Source organism: Mastigoproctus giganteus, chromosome 7 (genome assembly GCF_048544385.1).
Source record: "Mastigoproctus giganteus isolate SK-2022 chromosome 7, ASM4854438v1, whole genome shotgun sequence".
Classification (NCBI taxonomy): domain Eukaryota; kingdom Metazoa; phylum Arthropoda; class Arachnida; order Uropygi; family Thelyphonidae; genus Mastigoproctus; species Mastigoproctus giganteus.
The window spans coordinates 80,690,363-80,707,763 of record NC_143581.1 but is presented as its reverse complement, the minus strand read 5'-3'; the positions used below and the strand labels follow the sequence as shown (position 1 = coordinate 80,707,763).

The 17,401-nt window shown below is 39.3% G+C and overlaps 1 protein-coding gene across 1 annotated transcript in view; it reads right to left on the bottom strand.

Moving 5' to 3' along the window:
- LOC150083026 (DNA-dependent protein kinase catalytic subunit-like) overlaps positions 1–17,401 on the bottom strand; it is a 387,849-nt gene that overhangs the window by 310,828 nt on the left and 59,620 nt on the right. The window contains exon 8 of the mRNA XM_090378359.1: positions 3,820–3,922. Within this exon, the coding sequence (XP_090234485.1) occupies positions 3,820–3,922 (103 nt within the window). The remainder of the gene's footprint in view (positions 1–3,819; positions 3,923–17,401) is intronic.

Here is a 17,401-nt window from a genome sequence, read left to right as displayed (position 1 = left end):
AGTTAAACTAACAGGTCTATAATTACTTGTGTCGCCTTTGATCCTCCTTTGTGAATTGGGTTCACATTTGCACATCTTCAGTTCATGGGTACCTCCCATGAGTCCAAAGAAGCTCTCATAATTATGGCTAAGGGTTTTCTAACTTCTTTTCTGCCTTCTTTAATACAACTGGATGATCCCATCCACCCTGGGTGCTTTTTTATGTTTATCTTCAACAATTTCTCCTCCACTTTCCTCTCAGTTATTACAAAATCAACTAGCTCACTCACAGAGTTCAACTTACCTCTGGTATTCCCCTCCCTGAATAACTCCTCATGTGTGAATGTTTGTTTGTTATTTGGTTTTTAGGAGCATTAGCAACTAAGGCCATATTGCTCCGGGATATGCGGTGGTCATTCCCTGACCTTTCCGCATTCTCCGTATTTGGTGGTGACGGGCTCGAACCCCGGTCTAATCAAGAAGCGTGTGCTATGCACTGCTGCTCCTTCCCACCTGGCTACGGAGGCGCCTCATGTGTGAATGTAGATACAAAATAATCATTTAGTTTGTTAGCCACTGAGCAGGATCATCAACAGTTGAACCATCAATATCCAGTGGACCAATCTGATTCATCTCTTTCCTTCTAGAGTTTACATATGTAAAGAACTCTTTCTTGTTTTTCTTTACATCCTTTCCCAAAGATTTCTCATAATTTGCCTTTGCTTGCTTAATCTCCTTTGTGATTTGATTACAGACCAGCTTATATCTATCATAGGCTTCCATGTCACCCATTAATTTATATGTATCCCATGCATTTTTCTTCTCTGCCATATGTCTCATTAGTTCACCTGACATCCATTTAGACCTAGTCCTTGAACAATATTTCTTAGTTGGTATGTAAAGCCTAGTAGCTTTCAAGATAAATTCTTTGAATGCTTCCCATTTGGAATTTGCTGTTGGTAACATCATCAGTTGGTCCAACCGTATAGAATTTAAATACAGTCTCAGACCACCATAGTCAATTTTACGAAAGCAAAAACCCTTCCCTTTACTCCTGACGGTAGTTACCTCTCTGAGTAAATCCCACTTCGGCACACAGTGATCACAGCCACCTAGTGGTTCCTTTATCTGCAGATTCTTAATGCATGAAGAATCACTACTGATAATCAGATCAAGAGTATTGCTCCAGCTAGTTGCCTCCAGAACATGCTGATGTAGAAAACAATCATCCAATAAAGCCACAAAAGCCTTGTTTGTGTGTGAGTGACCAACCCACAAATTCCAGTCAATATCTGGGAAATTAAAATCTTCCAATACAAGAATCTCTGATTTACTGGCCCACTCTATTTCCCTGTACAGTTGCTTATTATACTCATCAGAGTCATTACACACTCTATCACACACACTCCTACTCTCAATTTTGATTTCCCAATGCTTAATGTCACACAAACTGACTCGACAATGCACTGTCCAGCGATGTCGACTGGCTTCACTTCTTTGGATTTTATGTGTTTCTTAACTAATAGCATAACCCCTCCTCCCTTCCTATTCACTTTGTACTCCCCAAATTCCAGTTCTACATTCCTTATATTTGTGTGACACCACATCTCTGATATCCCAACAATATCTGCCTTATCTCATTTTTGATGTTTTGAGCAATACCTCAAATTCATCAAATGTATTTACCAAACTCCTATCATTGGTGTATATGCAAGTATACATGCACATGTTCCTATTCTTAACTACCCTAACACAACCTATGTGTTTACTTGTACCGCAATGACTCCCATCAGTCTCTGAAATACCCTGCATCTTGTTTTCCAGGCTGCTGCTCATTCCAATAGAAGCAATGCAAGAATCACTTTCACCTCTGCAAGTGGCTACTGTTAATCTATTAGTCCTTGTATACCCCCCCAAGCTAGCAGTTTTCCGACCCACCTAACACTGCCTCGATAGCATCAGCAAATATTCTTGCACCCTTTCTATTTAAGTGTATCCCATCCCTGTAGAAGCAGTCTCTCCTGTTAACAAATAAAGACCAGGCTGAAAAAATTTTACCCCTTGAGCCTTGCACAACCTTTTCAGTGCCGAATTGTTCAACAAGGCTCTCATCATATACTCCCTCCTATCATGTGTGGGCAGAATTGCAGACACTTTCAAATTCAACCCTAATTCATGGCTTTTTTTTTCAACAGTAACCTGTACTTGTTAAGTAATTCTACCAGTCTCCTACTCTTAATATCATTAGTGCCAACGAGCACAACAATATCACCTTTTGCATGAAGAATCACTGCTGACAATCAGATCAAGAGTTTTGCTTTCTCTTGTTATCTCTCTAACCTGCTGCTGTAGAAAACAAACATCCAATAAATCCAAAAATTTTCTGGATTTTGTGGATGAAAACAGTGTGAATGGCCACCCTACACATTACAGTCAATGTCTGGAAAGTTTGATATCCCATTATAAGACATTCTGATCTACTAGCCCACTCAACCTTCCTTTTGTAGTTGTTCATTATACTCAACCATAGTCATTGGGCCTATAGCACACTCCTACTCTCATTTTAGTTTTCCCAAGTGATTGTGTCACACCAAACTGATTCTGCAATGCATTGGCCAAACACATCATCTGGATGTACCATTTTGGATTTTATATTCTTCTTAACCAAGAACATTATTCCCACCCTTCTCTTGTCCCATCTTTCATACCTGTACACATTGTACTCACCATATTAAAATTTTACATTGCTTACGTCTGAGATACTTAAAATTCACCGACTTGTTTATACTCCAGCATTAGTTACCAGCAAGTATATATATACGTCATCTGATTTTGCTTTTATAACCCAAATATAGCCCATGTATTTGCTTGTCCCATGAAGAGCCCCACAAGCCTTGCAATTTCTGATAATTCACTTTTCAACAGTGCAAGAATCACTATAACGTCTATTAGTCTGTGTCCCCCCAACACAAGGCTAGTTTTCCTGATACCCAACATAACACTATGTCAATAGCATCAGCAAATATTTGTGCAGGCCTTTCATTTAAATGCATCCCATCCTTGTACAAATAGTCTCTCCATAACAAGCCCAGAACATGCTAAGAAAAATTCTACTCCATGAACCTTGTACAGTCTATCCAGGGCTGGATTGATTGATTGATTGATAAGGCATTTTCATCACATACTCCCTCCCTCCCTCCCTCCCATTGTATCTTGGTAAAACTGCAGACACTTTCAATTTCACTCCTGCCTTGTAATTTTTTTCTTAACATTGCTCTGTACTTGTCAACTAAATCCTGAGATCTATTCTCGATATCATTAGTACAAAAAAATGGCCCAACGTTGTTCATTCCTTTACTTTTGTCACTTTTTGTGCCCATAAAAGATGTTATCTGCTCTGACATCAATTTCAGCACCTAGCCGCCATAACCTAGTCCTATTCCACCAATCCTACTTCCAAAGGATATTTGCTATATCTCTGAAAATAAAGTGTCTAATTTCACTTTTACAAAATCAAATGTGTAATATAAAAGAAACTTATATATTATATTATTTATCCTTTTCATTGATATTACCCACTGATATATCCTTTATGACCACATATCATGCATGCATGTATTCAGAAAGCTGGTTTCTCTGTCTATGAGGAGTAAAAACTACTCCAAATGAGTAATTGTGAGTGATAGAAGAAAATCCAACTCTAAAACCAAGCAGAATCCTTACTATAATGAAGACAGAATATTATTAATACAATAATTAGCTTTTAATATTTAAAACAAGCCAGATGCATGGACTACTAACACACACACGACTTCTCAGAAATACCCCGATAATACTTACCTTATGTAAAGCTGTAATATAGTCATTATACTGTTGACTACCAACTTGAAATTCTTTCCAACTTAGAGGGAAATGTAGAGAAACTAAACTATTCAAAGAAGTCCTGTGTTAAAACAAACAAAATTCTATCAGTTAAAAAAAAAAAAAAAAAACAGTATTTTAAAATTACCAAAATGCAAAAAAAAAAAAAAAAAAAAAAAAAGTGATCACAGGCAAAGAAAGATGAAAATCTTTTTTCCGAATTCTTTGCTATTAAAACAAATGAAGGCACAGTTATAGTTATTAGCATTAGTAGAGGCATTTGATGCAAGAAAGCAAGCTTATGCAGCATCAGCCAAAAAAAAAAAAAAAAAAAAAAAAACCACTTCCACTTCACCCCTCTGTTCATTCAAAACACCTGTCCAGCCGAGCCTTAAACTTATTTAGGCTATTAACTTCCATGACAAGGGATGGAAGTCTGTTCCACCAACCAACCACCCGCTGGCTAAACGCAAATTTCCGCACGTCTATCCTACATCTGTCTTTCCTCAATTTGAATTTATGCCCTCTCAGGTGATTATTCTGAGCTAGAGGAAGAATCCCATCAGCATTGAGCATGCTCAAACCATTCAAGGCTTTATACACCTCTATCAGATCACCTCGCTGGTGCCTAGTCTCCAGACACTGTAATTTGCAAAACTTAAGCCTTTCTTCGTAAGAGCACCCCTTTGTTCCATTCACTAATCTTGTTGCCCTTCTCTGTACTCGTTCCAGCAGCTCTACATCTTTCTTGAAATGAGGCCTCCAGACAGAGTACTCTAGGTGTGGCCTGACCATTGCCTTATACAAGGGAATAATCACCTCCTTATCCCTGCTAGAAAAATTCCTATATATCATTGACAATACACCATGAGCTACTCTTGCAGCCCATCTAAACTGCTCAGAGAACTTCATATCTGCCTGCACAACCACCCCCAGGTCCCTTTCATTCTCTACCACTGTCAATGTAGTACCACAGAGTTGATACGTTGCTCTGGGGTTGCTGTTGTTCCCATGTGTAGTACTTTACATTTGTCAATGTTAAACTTCATTTGCCACCTCTCAGACCATCTGCTCAACCTTTCCAGATCCTGTTGCAGCAGCATAGTGTCAGTAGTGTCCTTGACAACCCTGCCTACCTTCGTATCATCTGCAAACTTGGACATTAAGCTTGATATACCATCATCAATATCATTTATGAATACAGAAAACAATAATGGACCCAACACTGAGCCCTGAGGGACTCCACTAATAACATTAGTCCATGACGAGCAGTGTCCATTGATTACCACTCTCTGTTTTCTCCCCCTCAGCCACCCCTTTATCCACAGCAGCAATTTGCCTCCAATGTCACACTGCTCCAATTTGTGTAGCAGTCTTCCATGTGCAACAGTATCAAAAGCCTTTCTAAGATCTAAGTATATAATATCAAAGTTATTCCCTGCATCCAGTTCCTTTGTGACTGCATCATAGTATCCAATCAAATTGGTCAGGCAAGACTTCCCCTTAACAAAACCATGCTGTGTCCGAGCTATAACTGAAGTCTTGTCTAAATGATCCTGCAGTGCTTCTTTAACTAGTGCCTCCATTAATTTTCCTGGAACAGAAGTTAAACTCACAGGTCTACAATTACTTGTGTCAGCCTTTGATCCTCCTTTGTGAATTGGGGTCACATTTGCACATCTCCAGTCTGTGGGTACCTCCCCTGAGTCCAAGGAAGCTCTCATAATTATGGCTAAGGGTTGGCTTACTTCCTCTGCTGCCACCTTTAATATAACTGGATAGATCCCATCCACCCCAGGTGCCTTTCTTGTGTTTATCTTCAACAATTTCTTCTCCACTTTACTCTCAGTTATTACAAGATTCTCTAGCTTACTGCTAGAGTTGAATACACCTCTGGCTTTCCCCTCGCTAAATAACTCCTCATGTGTGAATGTCGATGCAAAATATTCATTTAGTTTGTTAACTACCTGAGCAGGATCATCAACTGTTGACCCATCGATATGAAGTGGACCAATCTGATTCATCCCCTTCCTTCTAGAGTTTACATAAGTAAAGAACTCTTTGCTGTTTTTCTTTGCATCCCTTGCCAAAGATTTCTCGTAATCTGCCTTCGCCTGCCCAACCTCCTTTGTAACTTGGTTGCATATCAACTTGTATCTATCATAGGCTTCTGTGTCATGTGTTAATTTTTATGTATCCCATGCATGTTTCTTCTCTGCCATATGCCTCATCAGTTCATCTGACATCCATTTAGGCCTAAACCTTGAACAATATTTCTTAGTTGGTATGTAAAGCCTAGCAGCTTCCAAGATAAGTTCTTTGAATGCTTTGCATTTGCTGTTAGTAACATCATCAGTTGGTCCCACTGTACAGAATTTAAATACTGTCTCAGTCCATCGTAGTCGCCTTTACGAAAGCAATAACCCTTCCCTTTACACCTAATGGTAGTTACCTCTTTGAGTAAATCCCACTTCAGCACACTGTTATCACTGCCACCTAGTGGTTCATTTATCTGCAGATTCTTAATGCATGAAGAATCACTGCTAATAATCAAATCAAGAGTATTCTTCCCTCTAGTTGCCTCCCGAACATGCTGATGTAGAAAACAATCATCCAATAAATCCACAAAAGCCTTGCTAGTGTGTGAGTGACCAGCCCCCAAATTCCAGTCAATATCTGGGAAATTAAAATCTCCCAATATAAGACTCTCTGATTTACTGGCCCACTCTATTTCCCTGTACAGTATCTTATTATACTCATCAGAGTCATTAGGCCTATAGCACACTCCTACTCTCAATTTTGATTTACCTATTCTTATGTCACACCAAACTGACTCGACACTGAACTGACTCGACCCTGCACTGTCCAGCGATGTCCACTGGCGTCACTTCCTTGGATTTTATGTATTTCTTAACTAATAGCATAACACCTCCTTCCTTCCTATCCAGTCTATCCCTTCTGTAGACATTGTACTCCCCAAATTCCAGTTCTGCATTCCTTATATCTGTGTGACACCATGTCTCTGATATCCCAACAATATCTGCCTTTGATGTTTTGAGCAATACCACAAATTCATCAAATTTATTTACTAAACTCCTAGCATTGGTGTACACGCAAGTATACATGCACCTATTTCTATTCTTAGCTACCCTAACACAACCCGTGTGTTTACTTGTACCGCAATGACTCCCAGCTGTCTCTGAAATATCCTGCATCTTGTTTTTCAGGCTTCTGCTCATTCCAATAGAAGCAGTGCAAGAATCTCTTTCACCTCTGCCACTGGCTACTGTTAATCTATTTGTCTTTGTCTCCCCCCCCCAAGCTAGCAGTTTTCCGACCCACCTAACACTGCCTCGATAGCATCAGCAAATATTCTTGCACTCTTTCTATTTAAGCGTAGCGTATCCCATCCCTATAGGAGCAATCTCTCCTGTTAACAAGTACAGTCCAGGCTGAAAAAAATTCTACCCCTTGAGCCTTGCACAATCTTTCCGGGGCTGAATTGATCGACAAGGCTCTCATCATACACTCCCTCCTATCGTGTCTGGGCAGAATTGCAGACACTTTCAAATTCAACCCTATTTCACGGCTTTTTTTCAACAGTGACCTGTACTTCTTAAGCAATTCTGCCAGTCTCCTACTCTTGATATCATTAGTGCCAACGTGTACAATAACACACTGCACATAATAATTCACTTTAAGACCAATGAACACTTCATGCCAGGGGCTCAATACAGTTCAAATCACATTAAATTAAAGCTTTCCTTCTATAAAATTGGTAATCACCCTTATTCTGAAACTTCAAGCAAGTGTGTTCTCACAGAAGGTGTTGCTGTTTTGTTATGTACAACTTAAAGGCTTGTAAGCTTAGATTTTAAATCAGATTATTAAAGAAATCTCTAGTCTGCAGGGTCCTCTTCTGAATCCAAAATTCTTTCATAATAATGGCACAAGGTTTGATTCTTCTGCTGCTTCTTTTAATATAATAGGGTAGATTCTATCAGTCCCAGTCACAGATTTGTTAATTACTGGAATAAATCGCCCCCATGTGGTGGTTGAGGCTAAGAGATTAGTGAAATCCAAAGGTCAGCTGGACAGATGTGTGGAGGTAGTCAAATAGACAGTTTATTTCATTATTTATTATTAATTTTTTCATTTATATATATATATATATATATATATTAGTCAGTTTTATTTAATGGTATCTATCTGTAGGGAATTAGGACCAAACTAACAAGTTAGTTAAAGTAAACTAGCTTTAGCCTGGAAGGCCTATATAAAATTATATTAATGAAAAATGGAAATAAAAAAAAAATAATAATGATGAACAATGAAAATAACAATAAAAAATGATAATAAACAATGAAAATAAAAATGTAAATAACATTCTTCCATTTGGTCATCAGTCTGCTACTTCTTCGGAGGTTTTGAGAAGACTGATAGCCAGACTAAAAGAATGTCATACCTACCCGCTTCTGTTGTCCCCAATCCAGTTTTGCCCGATTTTAATTTTTAGGTGACTGTATAGAAATTAATAGAAATTAAATGGGAAGTGCTAATAACCTCCCCAGGGAAGTGGAAAGAAAGTACAATGCAAGAAAGAACAGGTATAGGATCACCTGTGGCATTGGCAGCAGAGCTGAAATGAGGTCAAGTCCACAGTAGGTCTTCTATTTAAGTTCTACTTCTTCTAAAGAGATGTCAACTTCTAGGGTTGTAGGTCATTCCTGGGACAAGTCCCGTACTTGCAGTTCAGGTTGTTGAGGTTGCACTTGCAGTCTGTCATCAAGTTTTTCGGTTTTAATCTTCTTCCATTTAAAGAGGAGAAATGCTGGTTGGTGATATGTTTTGTCTTTGCATTGTCATGGTTGAGTGGCATTTCCTCTTTTCCTCAGTGTATAGCAATTTGCACCCTTCTTCTCGCGAAGAGGTCCTGGGCAAATCGTGACAATGCTTTATAATCTTCTTCCATTTCAAGGAGGAGAAATTTTTGTCCTCTTGGAAGATATCTCATTTTTGTAATTAGAATACATCTCAGGTCTTCGTAGATGGGACAGTCACACATAAGATGGTTCCAGTCTTCTATTTCTCCACAACTGCAATGTGGGTTGTCTGTGAGTCTGAAGCCAGCGAGCTTTGCATTGAAGGGGCCATGCCCTGTAAGTCCTGGGAGGAACCATGATGGTGATTTCAGGTGTACTCTATTTGTCTGTGGAAAACACTTGCGGGTGATCTCTCCTTTGGTGGTACCGGCCCATCTGTTTTGCCACTCCTGTAGCAGGTGGTTCAGTAGACTTACTTTTTCTGCCTTCCTATTATTAGTGGGGTCAGTTGTAAAATTCAGGAAGCTAACTGGGATTCCTTTGGAAAAGTAATAGAGCATTCCAGTTCTAACGATTTCTAGGTCTAGTGGGAGTATTCCTGCTATTACTTGTAAGGCTGAAGTACTCACTGTACTGCAGGCACGGGTTATGGCGCAGAGGATGGATCGCTGGGTAGAATTCAGCATTCTTCTATTTACTACTAGCATGGTCTTATCGTACCATATGGCAGAAGCATATGAGATTGCTGGGATGAAAACTGTCTTATAATAGAGTGCCAAAGCCCAACGGGAATGTATCAGATTAAATGAGCATGGGTTCTTACTTATTTCTTGTATTGTGATGGTCAGACGGAAAAGGTATCAATTCCCGCCTTCTGGTTTTTGATACTTTAAATGATACTTGCAGCCGCGCTTTTCACTGATTATGGTGTGATGGTGAAATTGCTGTAGGCAATATGCCCTATGTCAATGCAAATGTTCTGATAGCCTTGAGAGGGTTTTTATTTGACTTAGTTGGGGGGGAGGGGTTGCCTCTGATGGCGGAATGAACCTATATAAATGAAATGATGTGTTTATACAAGTACAAGAACTGTTAGTATGATTAAATACAAGAAGTATGTTAATGAAAAAGTGTGTTAATGTAAATATATAGAAAATGCTATCCCCTGTACAAGGGCCAGTATAGTTTTACTAAGGCATAACGACCCATGTATGTCCAAGGGGATAACTATATACATATTTACAGCCTCTTCAATGTGCATTTTTACCCCGTGTCTCAAGGTTTTATACTGTTTTGTAATTAAATGAAGGGATATGAATGTTATTATGTGTTTAAAATAATACTTTAGGCATGATTATTCTGTTGTTGGGAGTTTGATCCAAGTTGATAAATTATCAATTATTAGATCGTCTGTTTATTGGGGGGGGGGGATTTTTGGTCAGCTGGGTTACAGTGCGGTCAGAGCCTCTTCTGAGCGCCAATAAACCCAGGAATCAAAATCAGGAAGTCATTTCTCTAGGCAATAATCTTTAGCATTAGCATTTTTAGCATTAGTAGAGGCATATGATGCAAGAAAGCAAGCTTATTCAGCATCAGCCAAAAAAAAAAAAAAAAAAAAAGCACAACCACTACTCCCATTTCACCCCTCCGTTCGTTCGAAATACCTGTCCAGCTGAGCCTTAAATTTGTTTAGGCTATCAACTTCAACAACAACTGATGGAAGTCTATTCCACAAACCAACTGCCCGCTGGCTAAAGGCAAATTTCCGCACATCTATCCGACATCCGTCCTTCCTCAATTTGAATTTATGCCCTCTCAGGTGATTATTCTGAGAAAGAGGAAGAATCCCATCGGCATTGAGCATGCTCAAGCCATTCAAAGCCTTATTCTCAGATCACCTCGCCGATTCCTAGATTCTCAGATTACCTCGCCGATGCCTAGTCTCCAGACTCTGTAATTTGCAAAACTTAAGCCTTTCTTCGTAAGGGCAACACTTTGTTCCATTCACTAATCTTGTTGCCGTTCTCTGTACTCGTTCCAGCAGCTCTACATCCTTCTTGAAATGAGTTCTCCAGACCTGTATACAGTACTCAAGGTGTGGCCTGACCAATGCCTTATACAAGGGAATAATCACATCCCTATCGCTGCTAGAAAAATTCCTGTATATCATTGACAAGACACCATGAGCTACTCTTGCAGCTCGTCTGCACTGCTCAGAGAACTTCATATCTGCCTGCACAATTACCCCCAGGTCCTTTTCATTCTCTACCACTGTCAGTGTAGTACCACAGAGTTGATACGTTGATCTGGGGTTACTGTTTCCCATATGTAGTACTTTACATTTGTCAATGTTAAACTTCATTTGCCACCTCTCAGCCCATCTGCTCAACCTTTCCAGATCCTGGTGCAGCAGCATAGCATCAGTAGTGTCCTTAACAACCCTGCCAACTTTTGTATCATCTGCAAACTTGGACATTAAGCTTGATATACCATCATCTATATCATTTATAAATACAGAAAACAACAATGGACCCAACACTGAACCCTGAGGAACTCCACTAATAACATTAGTCCACAATGAGCAGTGTCCATTGATTACCACTCTCTGTCTTCTGCCACTCAACCATCCCTTTATCCATAGCAGCAATTTGCCTCCAATGCCACACTGCTCCAATTTGTGCAGCAGTCTTCCATGCGCAACAGTATCAAAAGCCTTTCTAAGATCCAAATATATAATATCAAAGTTATTCCCTGCATCCAGTTCTTTTGTGACTACATCATAGTATCCAATCAAATTGGTCAGACAAGACCTGCCCTTAACAAAACCATGCTGTGTCTGAGCTATAACTGAATTCTTGTCCAGATGATCCTGCAGTGTTTCTTTAACCAGTGCCTCCATTAATTTTCCTGGAACCGAAGTTAAACTAACAGGTCTATAATTACTTGTGTCAGCCTTTGATCCTCCTTTGTGAATTGGGGTTACATTTGCACATCTCCAGTCTATGGGTACCTCCCCTGAGTCCAAAGAAGCTCTCATAATTATGGCTAGGGGTTTGCTTACTTCTTTTGCTGCCTCCTTTAATATAACTGGATAGATTCCATCCACCCCGGGTGCCTTTTTTATGTTTATCCTCAACAATTTCTCCTCCACTTTCATCACAGTTATTAGAAAATCATCTAGCTCACTGCCAATGTTTACTTCACCTACGACATTCCCCTTCCTGAATAACTCCTCATGTGTGAATGTAGATGCAAAATACTTGTTTAGATCGTTAGCCACCTGAGCAGGATCCTCAACTGTTGAACCATCAACATCCAGTGGACCAATCTGATTCATCCCTTTCCTTCTTGAGTTTAAATAGGTAAAGAACTCTTTTCTGTTTTTCTTTGCATCCTTTGCCAAGGATTTCTCATAATCTGCCTTTGCCTGCCTAATCTCCTTTGTGACTTGGTTACAGACCAACTTATATCTATCATAGGCTTCCATTTCACCCATTAATTTGTATGTATCCCATGCATTTTTCTTCTCTGCCATATGTCTCATTAGTTCATCTGACAACCATTTAGGCCTGAACCTTGAACAATATTTCTTGGTTGGTATGTAAAGCCTGGTAGCTTCCAAGATTAGTTCCTTGAATGCTTCCCATTTTGAATTTGCTGTTGGTAACATCATCAGTTGGTCCCACTGTATAGAATTTAAATACTGTCTCAGCCCATCATAGTCGCCTTTACGAAAGCAAAAACCCATCCCTTTACCTCTGATGGTAGTTACCTCCTTGAGTAAATCCCACATCAGCACACTGTGATCACTGCCACCTAGCGGTTCCTTTATCTGCAGATTCTTAATGCATGAAGAATCACTTGATCTGATAATCAGATCAAGAGTATTACTCCCTCTAGTTGCCTCCCGAACATGCTGGTGTAGAAAACAATCATCCAATAAATCCACAAAAGCCTTGCTAGTGTGTGAGTGACCAACCCACAAATTCCAGTCAATATCTGGGAAATTAAAATCCCCCATTATAAGACTCTCTGATTTACTGGCCCATTCTATTTCCCTGTACAGTATCTTATTATACTCATCAGAGTCATTAGGCCTATAGCACACTCCTACTCTCAATTTTTATTTACCCATGCTTATGTCATGCTTTATCTTAGTTTGATGAAGGACACTGGTATTTAGACAACTAGGCAAAGATGGGCTATGGGCCATTTACTGGTGTTATAGTTCTAAACTGGTTCAGTGTATTTTCAATAAATTTGAAAGTGTCTACAATTCTGCACAAACACGATAGGAGGGAGTATATGATGAGAGCCTTGCCAATCAATTCAGCCCTGTAGAGACTATGCAAACCTCACGGGGTAGAATTTTTCCAGGCATGGTCTGCGCTTGTTAAGAAGAGAGACTGTTTCTACAGGGATGAGATTCACTTAAATAGAAAGGGTACAAGAATATTTGCTGATGCTATTGGAGCAGTGATAGATGGGTCGGAAAACTGCTAGCTTGAGGGGGATACACAGTCTAATAGATTAACATAGCCACAGGCAGAAGTAAAAGGGATTCTTTCAGACTTCTACTGGAATGAGAAGCAGCCTGGAAAGCAACCACTGCTGACAGTCATCATGGAACAAGTAAATACATGAGCTGTGTTAGGGTAACTAAGAGTAAAAATGTGCATGTATACTTGCATATACACCAAAGCTAGGAATATAGTAAATAAATTTAATGAATTTGAAGTGCTGATCAAGACATCAAAGGCAGATATTTTTGGGATATCAGAGACGTGGCATCGCAGAGACAAAAGGGATGCACAATTTCAATTTGGGGAGTACAATGTGTACAGATAGGAAGGGAGGAGGGGTTATGCTGTTAGTTACGACACAAAAAATTAAAGGCAGTGCATAGAGTTTACATGGATGGCCAGTGCAATGTTGAGTCAATTTTGTGTGACAAAAGCACTGGGAAAATGAGAGTAGGAGTGTTATATAGTGAGTTAATGAACAACTGTAAAGAGAATTAGAATGGGGCAGTAAACCAGAATATCACATAACGGGAGATGTTAACTTTCCAGATATTGACTGGAACTTTTGTATCGGACACTTCCACACACTAGCAAGACTCCTGTGGATTTATTGGATGACTATTTTCTACAGAAGCATGTTCAAGAGGAAACCAGAGGAAGTAATACTCTTGATCTGATTATCAGCAGTGATTATTCTTGCATTAAGAATCTACAGATAAAGGAACCACTAGGTAGCAGTGTACTGATGTGGGATTTACTTGAAGATGTAACAATCATCATGCGAAGGTTTTTACTTTCATAAAGATGACTATGGCGGTCTCAGACAGTTTTTTAAATTCTATACAGTAGGACCAACTGATGATGTTACTAACACAACATATTCTAAATGGGAAGTATTTAAGAAAGTAATCAAAGAAGCTACTAGGCTTGTACTGAGGGCACTGACTCTCTTTAAAAATTACAGCTGTCAGTTGCAGGCTCCGAAAAAAACGATAAGTGTTTGCATTTTTATTTACATAATTGTTATTTTATATTGTACTTAATACGTAGTCTTATAGTTATAGTTACACTGGTTATTTTTATTTTAATTTAGATAAACAGTTTTTGTAGATATACATAATACTTAATATAGGTAAAACCATTATTTCGTTCGAATCTTGCAGCCATTGTTTTTGTATATAGTGGTAGGGAATTCAAATTTTTAATTGTGTTCACTAGGTAGCTCTAACGTATAATTTATAGAGTATTATGCTTCACTGTTTCTATTAGATAGCATAGTATTGACATTTATTTAATTTAATTTATTGATTTTATTAATTTAAAGTATCATGCCCCAACAAACTAGAGCAGCAAAGCAACAGGCACAAAGTGGCAGGAGTGCTGTGACTCGGGGGAAAACTGAAGGGGGCGATTCTCCAATGCATCACAGCCTAAAAAAATGTGCAACTTGGGAAATATTTGCCGAACTCTTTGGAACAGAACATGATATTGCCATGGGGGCATGGGGGATGTATTTGTGTGTGCGCGATGTAAGGAGTGTAAGGAAATCAGGCGACAACTCAGCGTTGTTATGGGCCTATATGAGAGTTTGAGGAACAGGGTAGATACCCTTGAAAGATCTAAATTGAGGGGCCCATCGGGCTTTCAGCTGCCCACATCAACGCCAGAGCTTGCACTTGGTCATCACACAACACAGCGGCAACCCCAAAGACAGAATGCACTGGTCCCACAGGAACTAGTAGTTGTTGGTGACTCTATTGTCAGGGAAACGGGAAACATGCTTTGTAAAAAGGATAGGTGGAACAGGACCAGGGTATGTCTGCCAGGGGCAAAGGTTGATGACGTTGTAGAGCGGATATCATCTTTTAAGGGCACAAAAGGTGATATAGTTGTACACGTTGGCACTAATGATATTAAGAGTAGGAGACCGGCGGAATTACTTAACAAGTACAGGTCCCTGTTGAAAAAAAGCCGTGAATTAGGGTTGAATTTGAAAGTGTCTGCAATTCTGCCCTGACACTATAGGAGGGAGTATATGATGAGAGCCCTGTCAATCAATTCGGCCCTGGAAAGAATGTGCAAGGCTCAAGTGGTATAATTTTTTTCAGCCTGGTCTGTACTTGTTAACAGGAGAGACTGCTTCTATAGGGATGGGATACACTTAAATAGAAAGGGTACAAGAATATTTGCTGATGCTATTGGAGCAGTGATAGATGGGTCGGAAAACTGCTAGCTTGAGGGGGATACACAGTCTAATAGATTAACATAGCCACAGGCAGAAGTAAAAGGGATTCTTTCAGACTTCTACTGGAATGAGAAGCAGCCTGGAAAGCAACCACTGCTGACAGTCATCATGGAACAAGTAAATACATGAGCTGTGTTAGGGTAACTAAGAGTAAAAATGTGCATGTATACTTGCATATACACCAAAGCTAGGAATATAGTAAATAAATTTAATGAATTTGAAGTGCTGATCAAGACATCAAAGGCAGATATTTTTGGGATATCAGAGACGTGGCATCGCAGAGACAAAAGGGATGCACAATTTCAATTTGGGGAGTACAATGTGTACAGATAGGAAGGGAGGAGGGGTTATGCTGTTAGTTACGACACAAAAAATTAAAGGCAGTGCATAGAGTTTACATGGATGGCCAGTGCAATGTTGAGTCAATTTTGTGTGACAAAAGCACTGGGAAAATGAGAGTAGGAGTGTTATATAGTGAGTTAATGAACAACTGTAAAGAGAATTAGAATGGGGCAGTAAACCAGAATATCACATAACGGGAGATGTTAACTTTCCAGATATTGACTGGAACTTTTGTATCGGACACTTCCACACACTAGCAAGACTCCTGTGGATTTATTGGATGACTATTTTCTACAGAAGCATGTTCAAGAGGAAACCAGAGGAAGTAATACTCTTGATCTGATTATCAGCAGTGATTATTCTTGCATTAAGAATCTACAGATAAAGGAACCACTAGGTAGCAGTGTACTGATGTGGGATTTACTTGAAGATGTAACAATCATCATGCGAAGGTTTTTACTTTCATAAAGATGACTATGGCGGTCTCAGACAGTTTTTTAAATTCTATACAGTAGGACCAACTGATGATGTTACTAACACAACATATTCTAAATGGGAAGTATTTAAGAAAGTAATCAAAGAAGCTACTAGGCTTGTACTGAGGGCACTGACTCTCTTTAAAAATTACAGCTGTCAGTTGCAGGCTCCGAAAAAAACGATAAGTGTTTGCATTTTTATTTACATAATTGTTATTTTATATTGTACTTAATACGTAGTCTTATAGTTATAGTTACACTGGTTATTTTTATTTTAATTTAGATAAACAGTTTTTGTAGATATACATAATACTTAATATAGGTAAAACCATTATTTCGTTCGAATCTTGCAGCCATTGTTTTTGTATATAGTGGTAGGGAATTCAAATTTTTAATTGTGTTCACTAGGTAGCTCTAACGTATAATTTATAGAGTATTATGCTTCACTGTTTCTATTAGATAGCATAGTATTGACATTTATTTAATTTAATTTATTGATTTTATTAATTTAAAGTATCATGCCCCAACAAACTAGAGCAGCAAAGCAACAGGCACAAAGTGGCAGGAGTGCTGTGACTCGGGGGAAAACTGAAGGGGGCGATTCTCCAATGCATCACAGCCTAAAAAAATGTGCAACTTGGGAAATATTTGCCGAACTCTTTGGAACAGAACATGATATTGCCATGGGGGCATGGGGGATGTATTTGTGTGTGCGCGATGTAAGGAGTGTAAGGAAATCAGGCGACAACTCAGCGTTGTTATGGGCCTATATGAGAGTTTGAGGAACAGGGTAGATACCCTTGAAAGATCTAAATTGAGGGGCCCATCGGGCTTTCAGCTGCCCACATCAACGCCAGAGCTTGCACTTGGTCATCACACAACACAGCGGCAACCCCAAAGACAGAATGCACTGGTCCCACAGGAACTAGTAGTTGTTGGTGACTCTATTGTCAGGGAAACGGGAAACATGCTTTGTAAAAAGGATAGGTGGAACAGGACCAGGGTATGTCTGCCAGGGGCAAAGGTTGATGACGTTGTAGAGCGGATATCATCTTTTAAGGGCACAAAAGGTGATATAGTTGTACACGTTGGCACTAATGATATTAAGAGTAGGAGACCGGCGGAATTACTTAACAAGTACAGGTCCCTGTT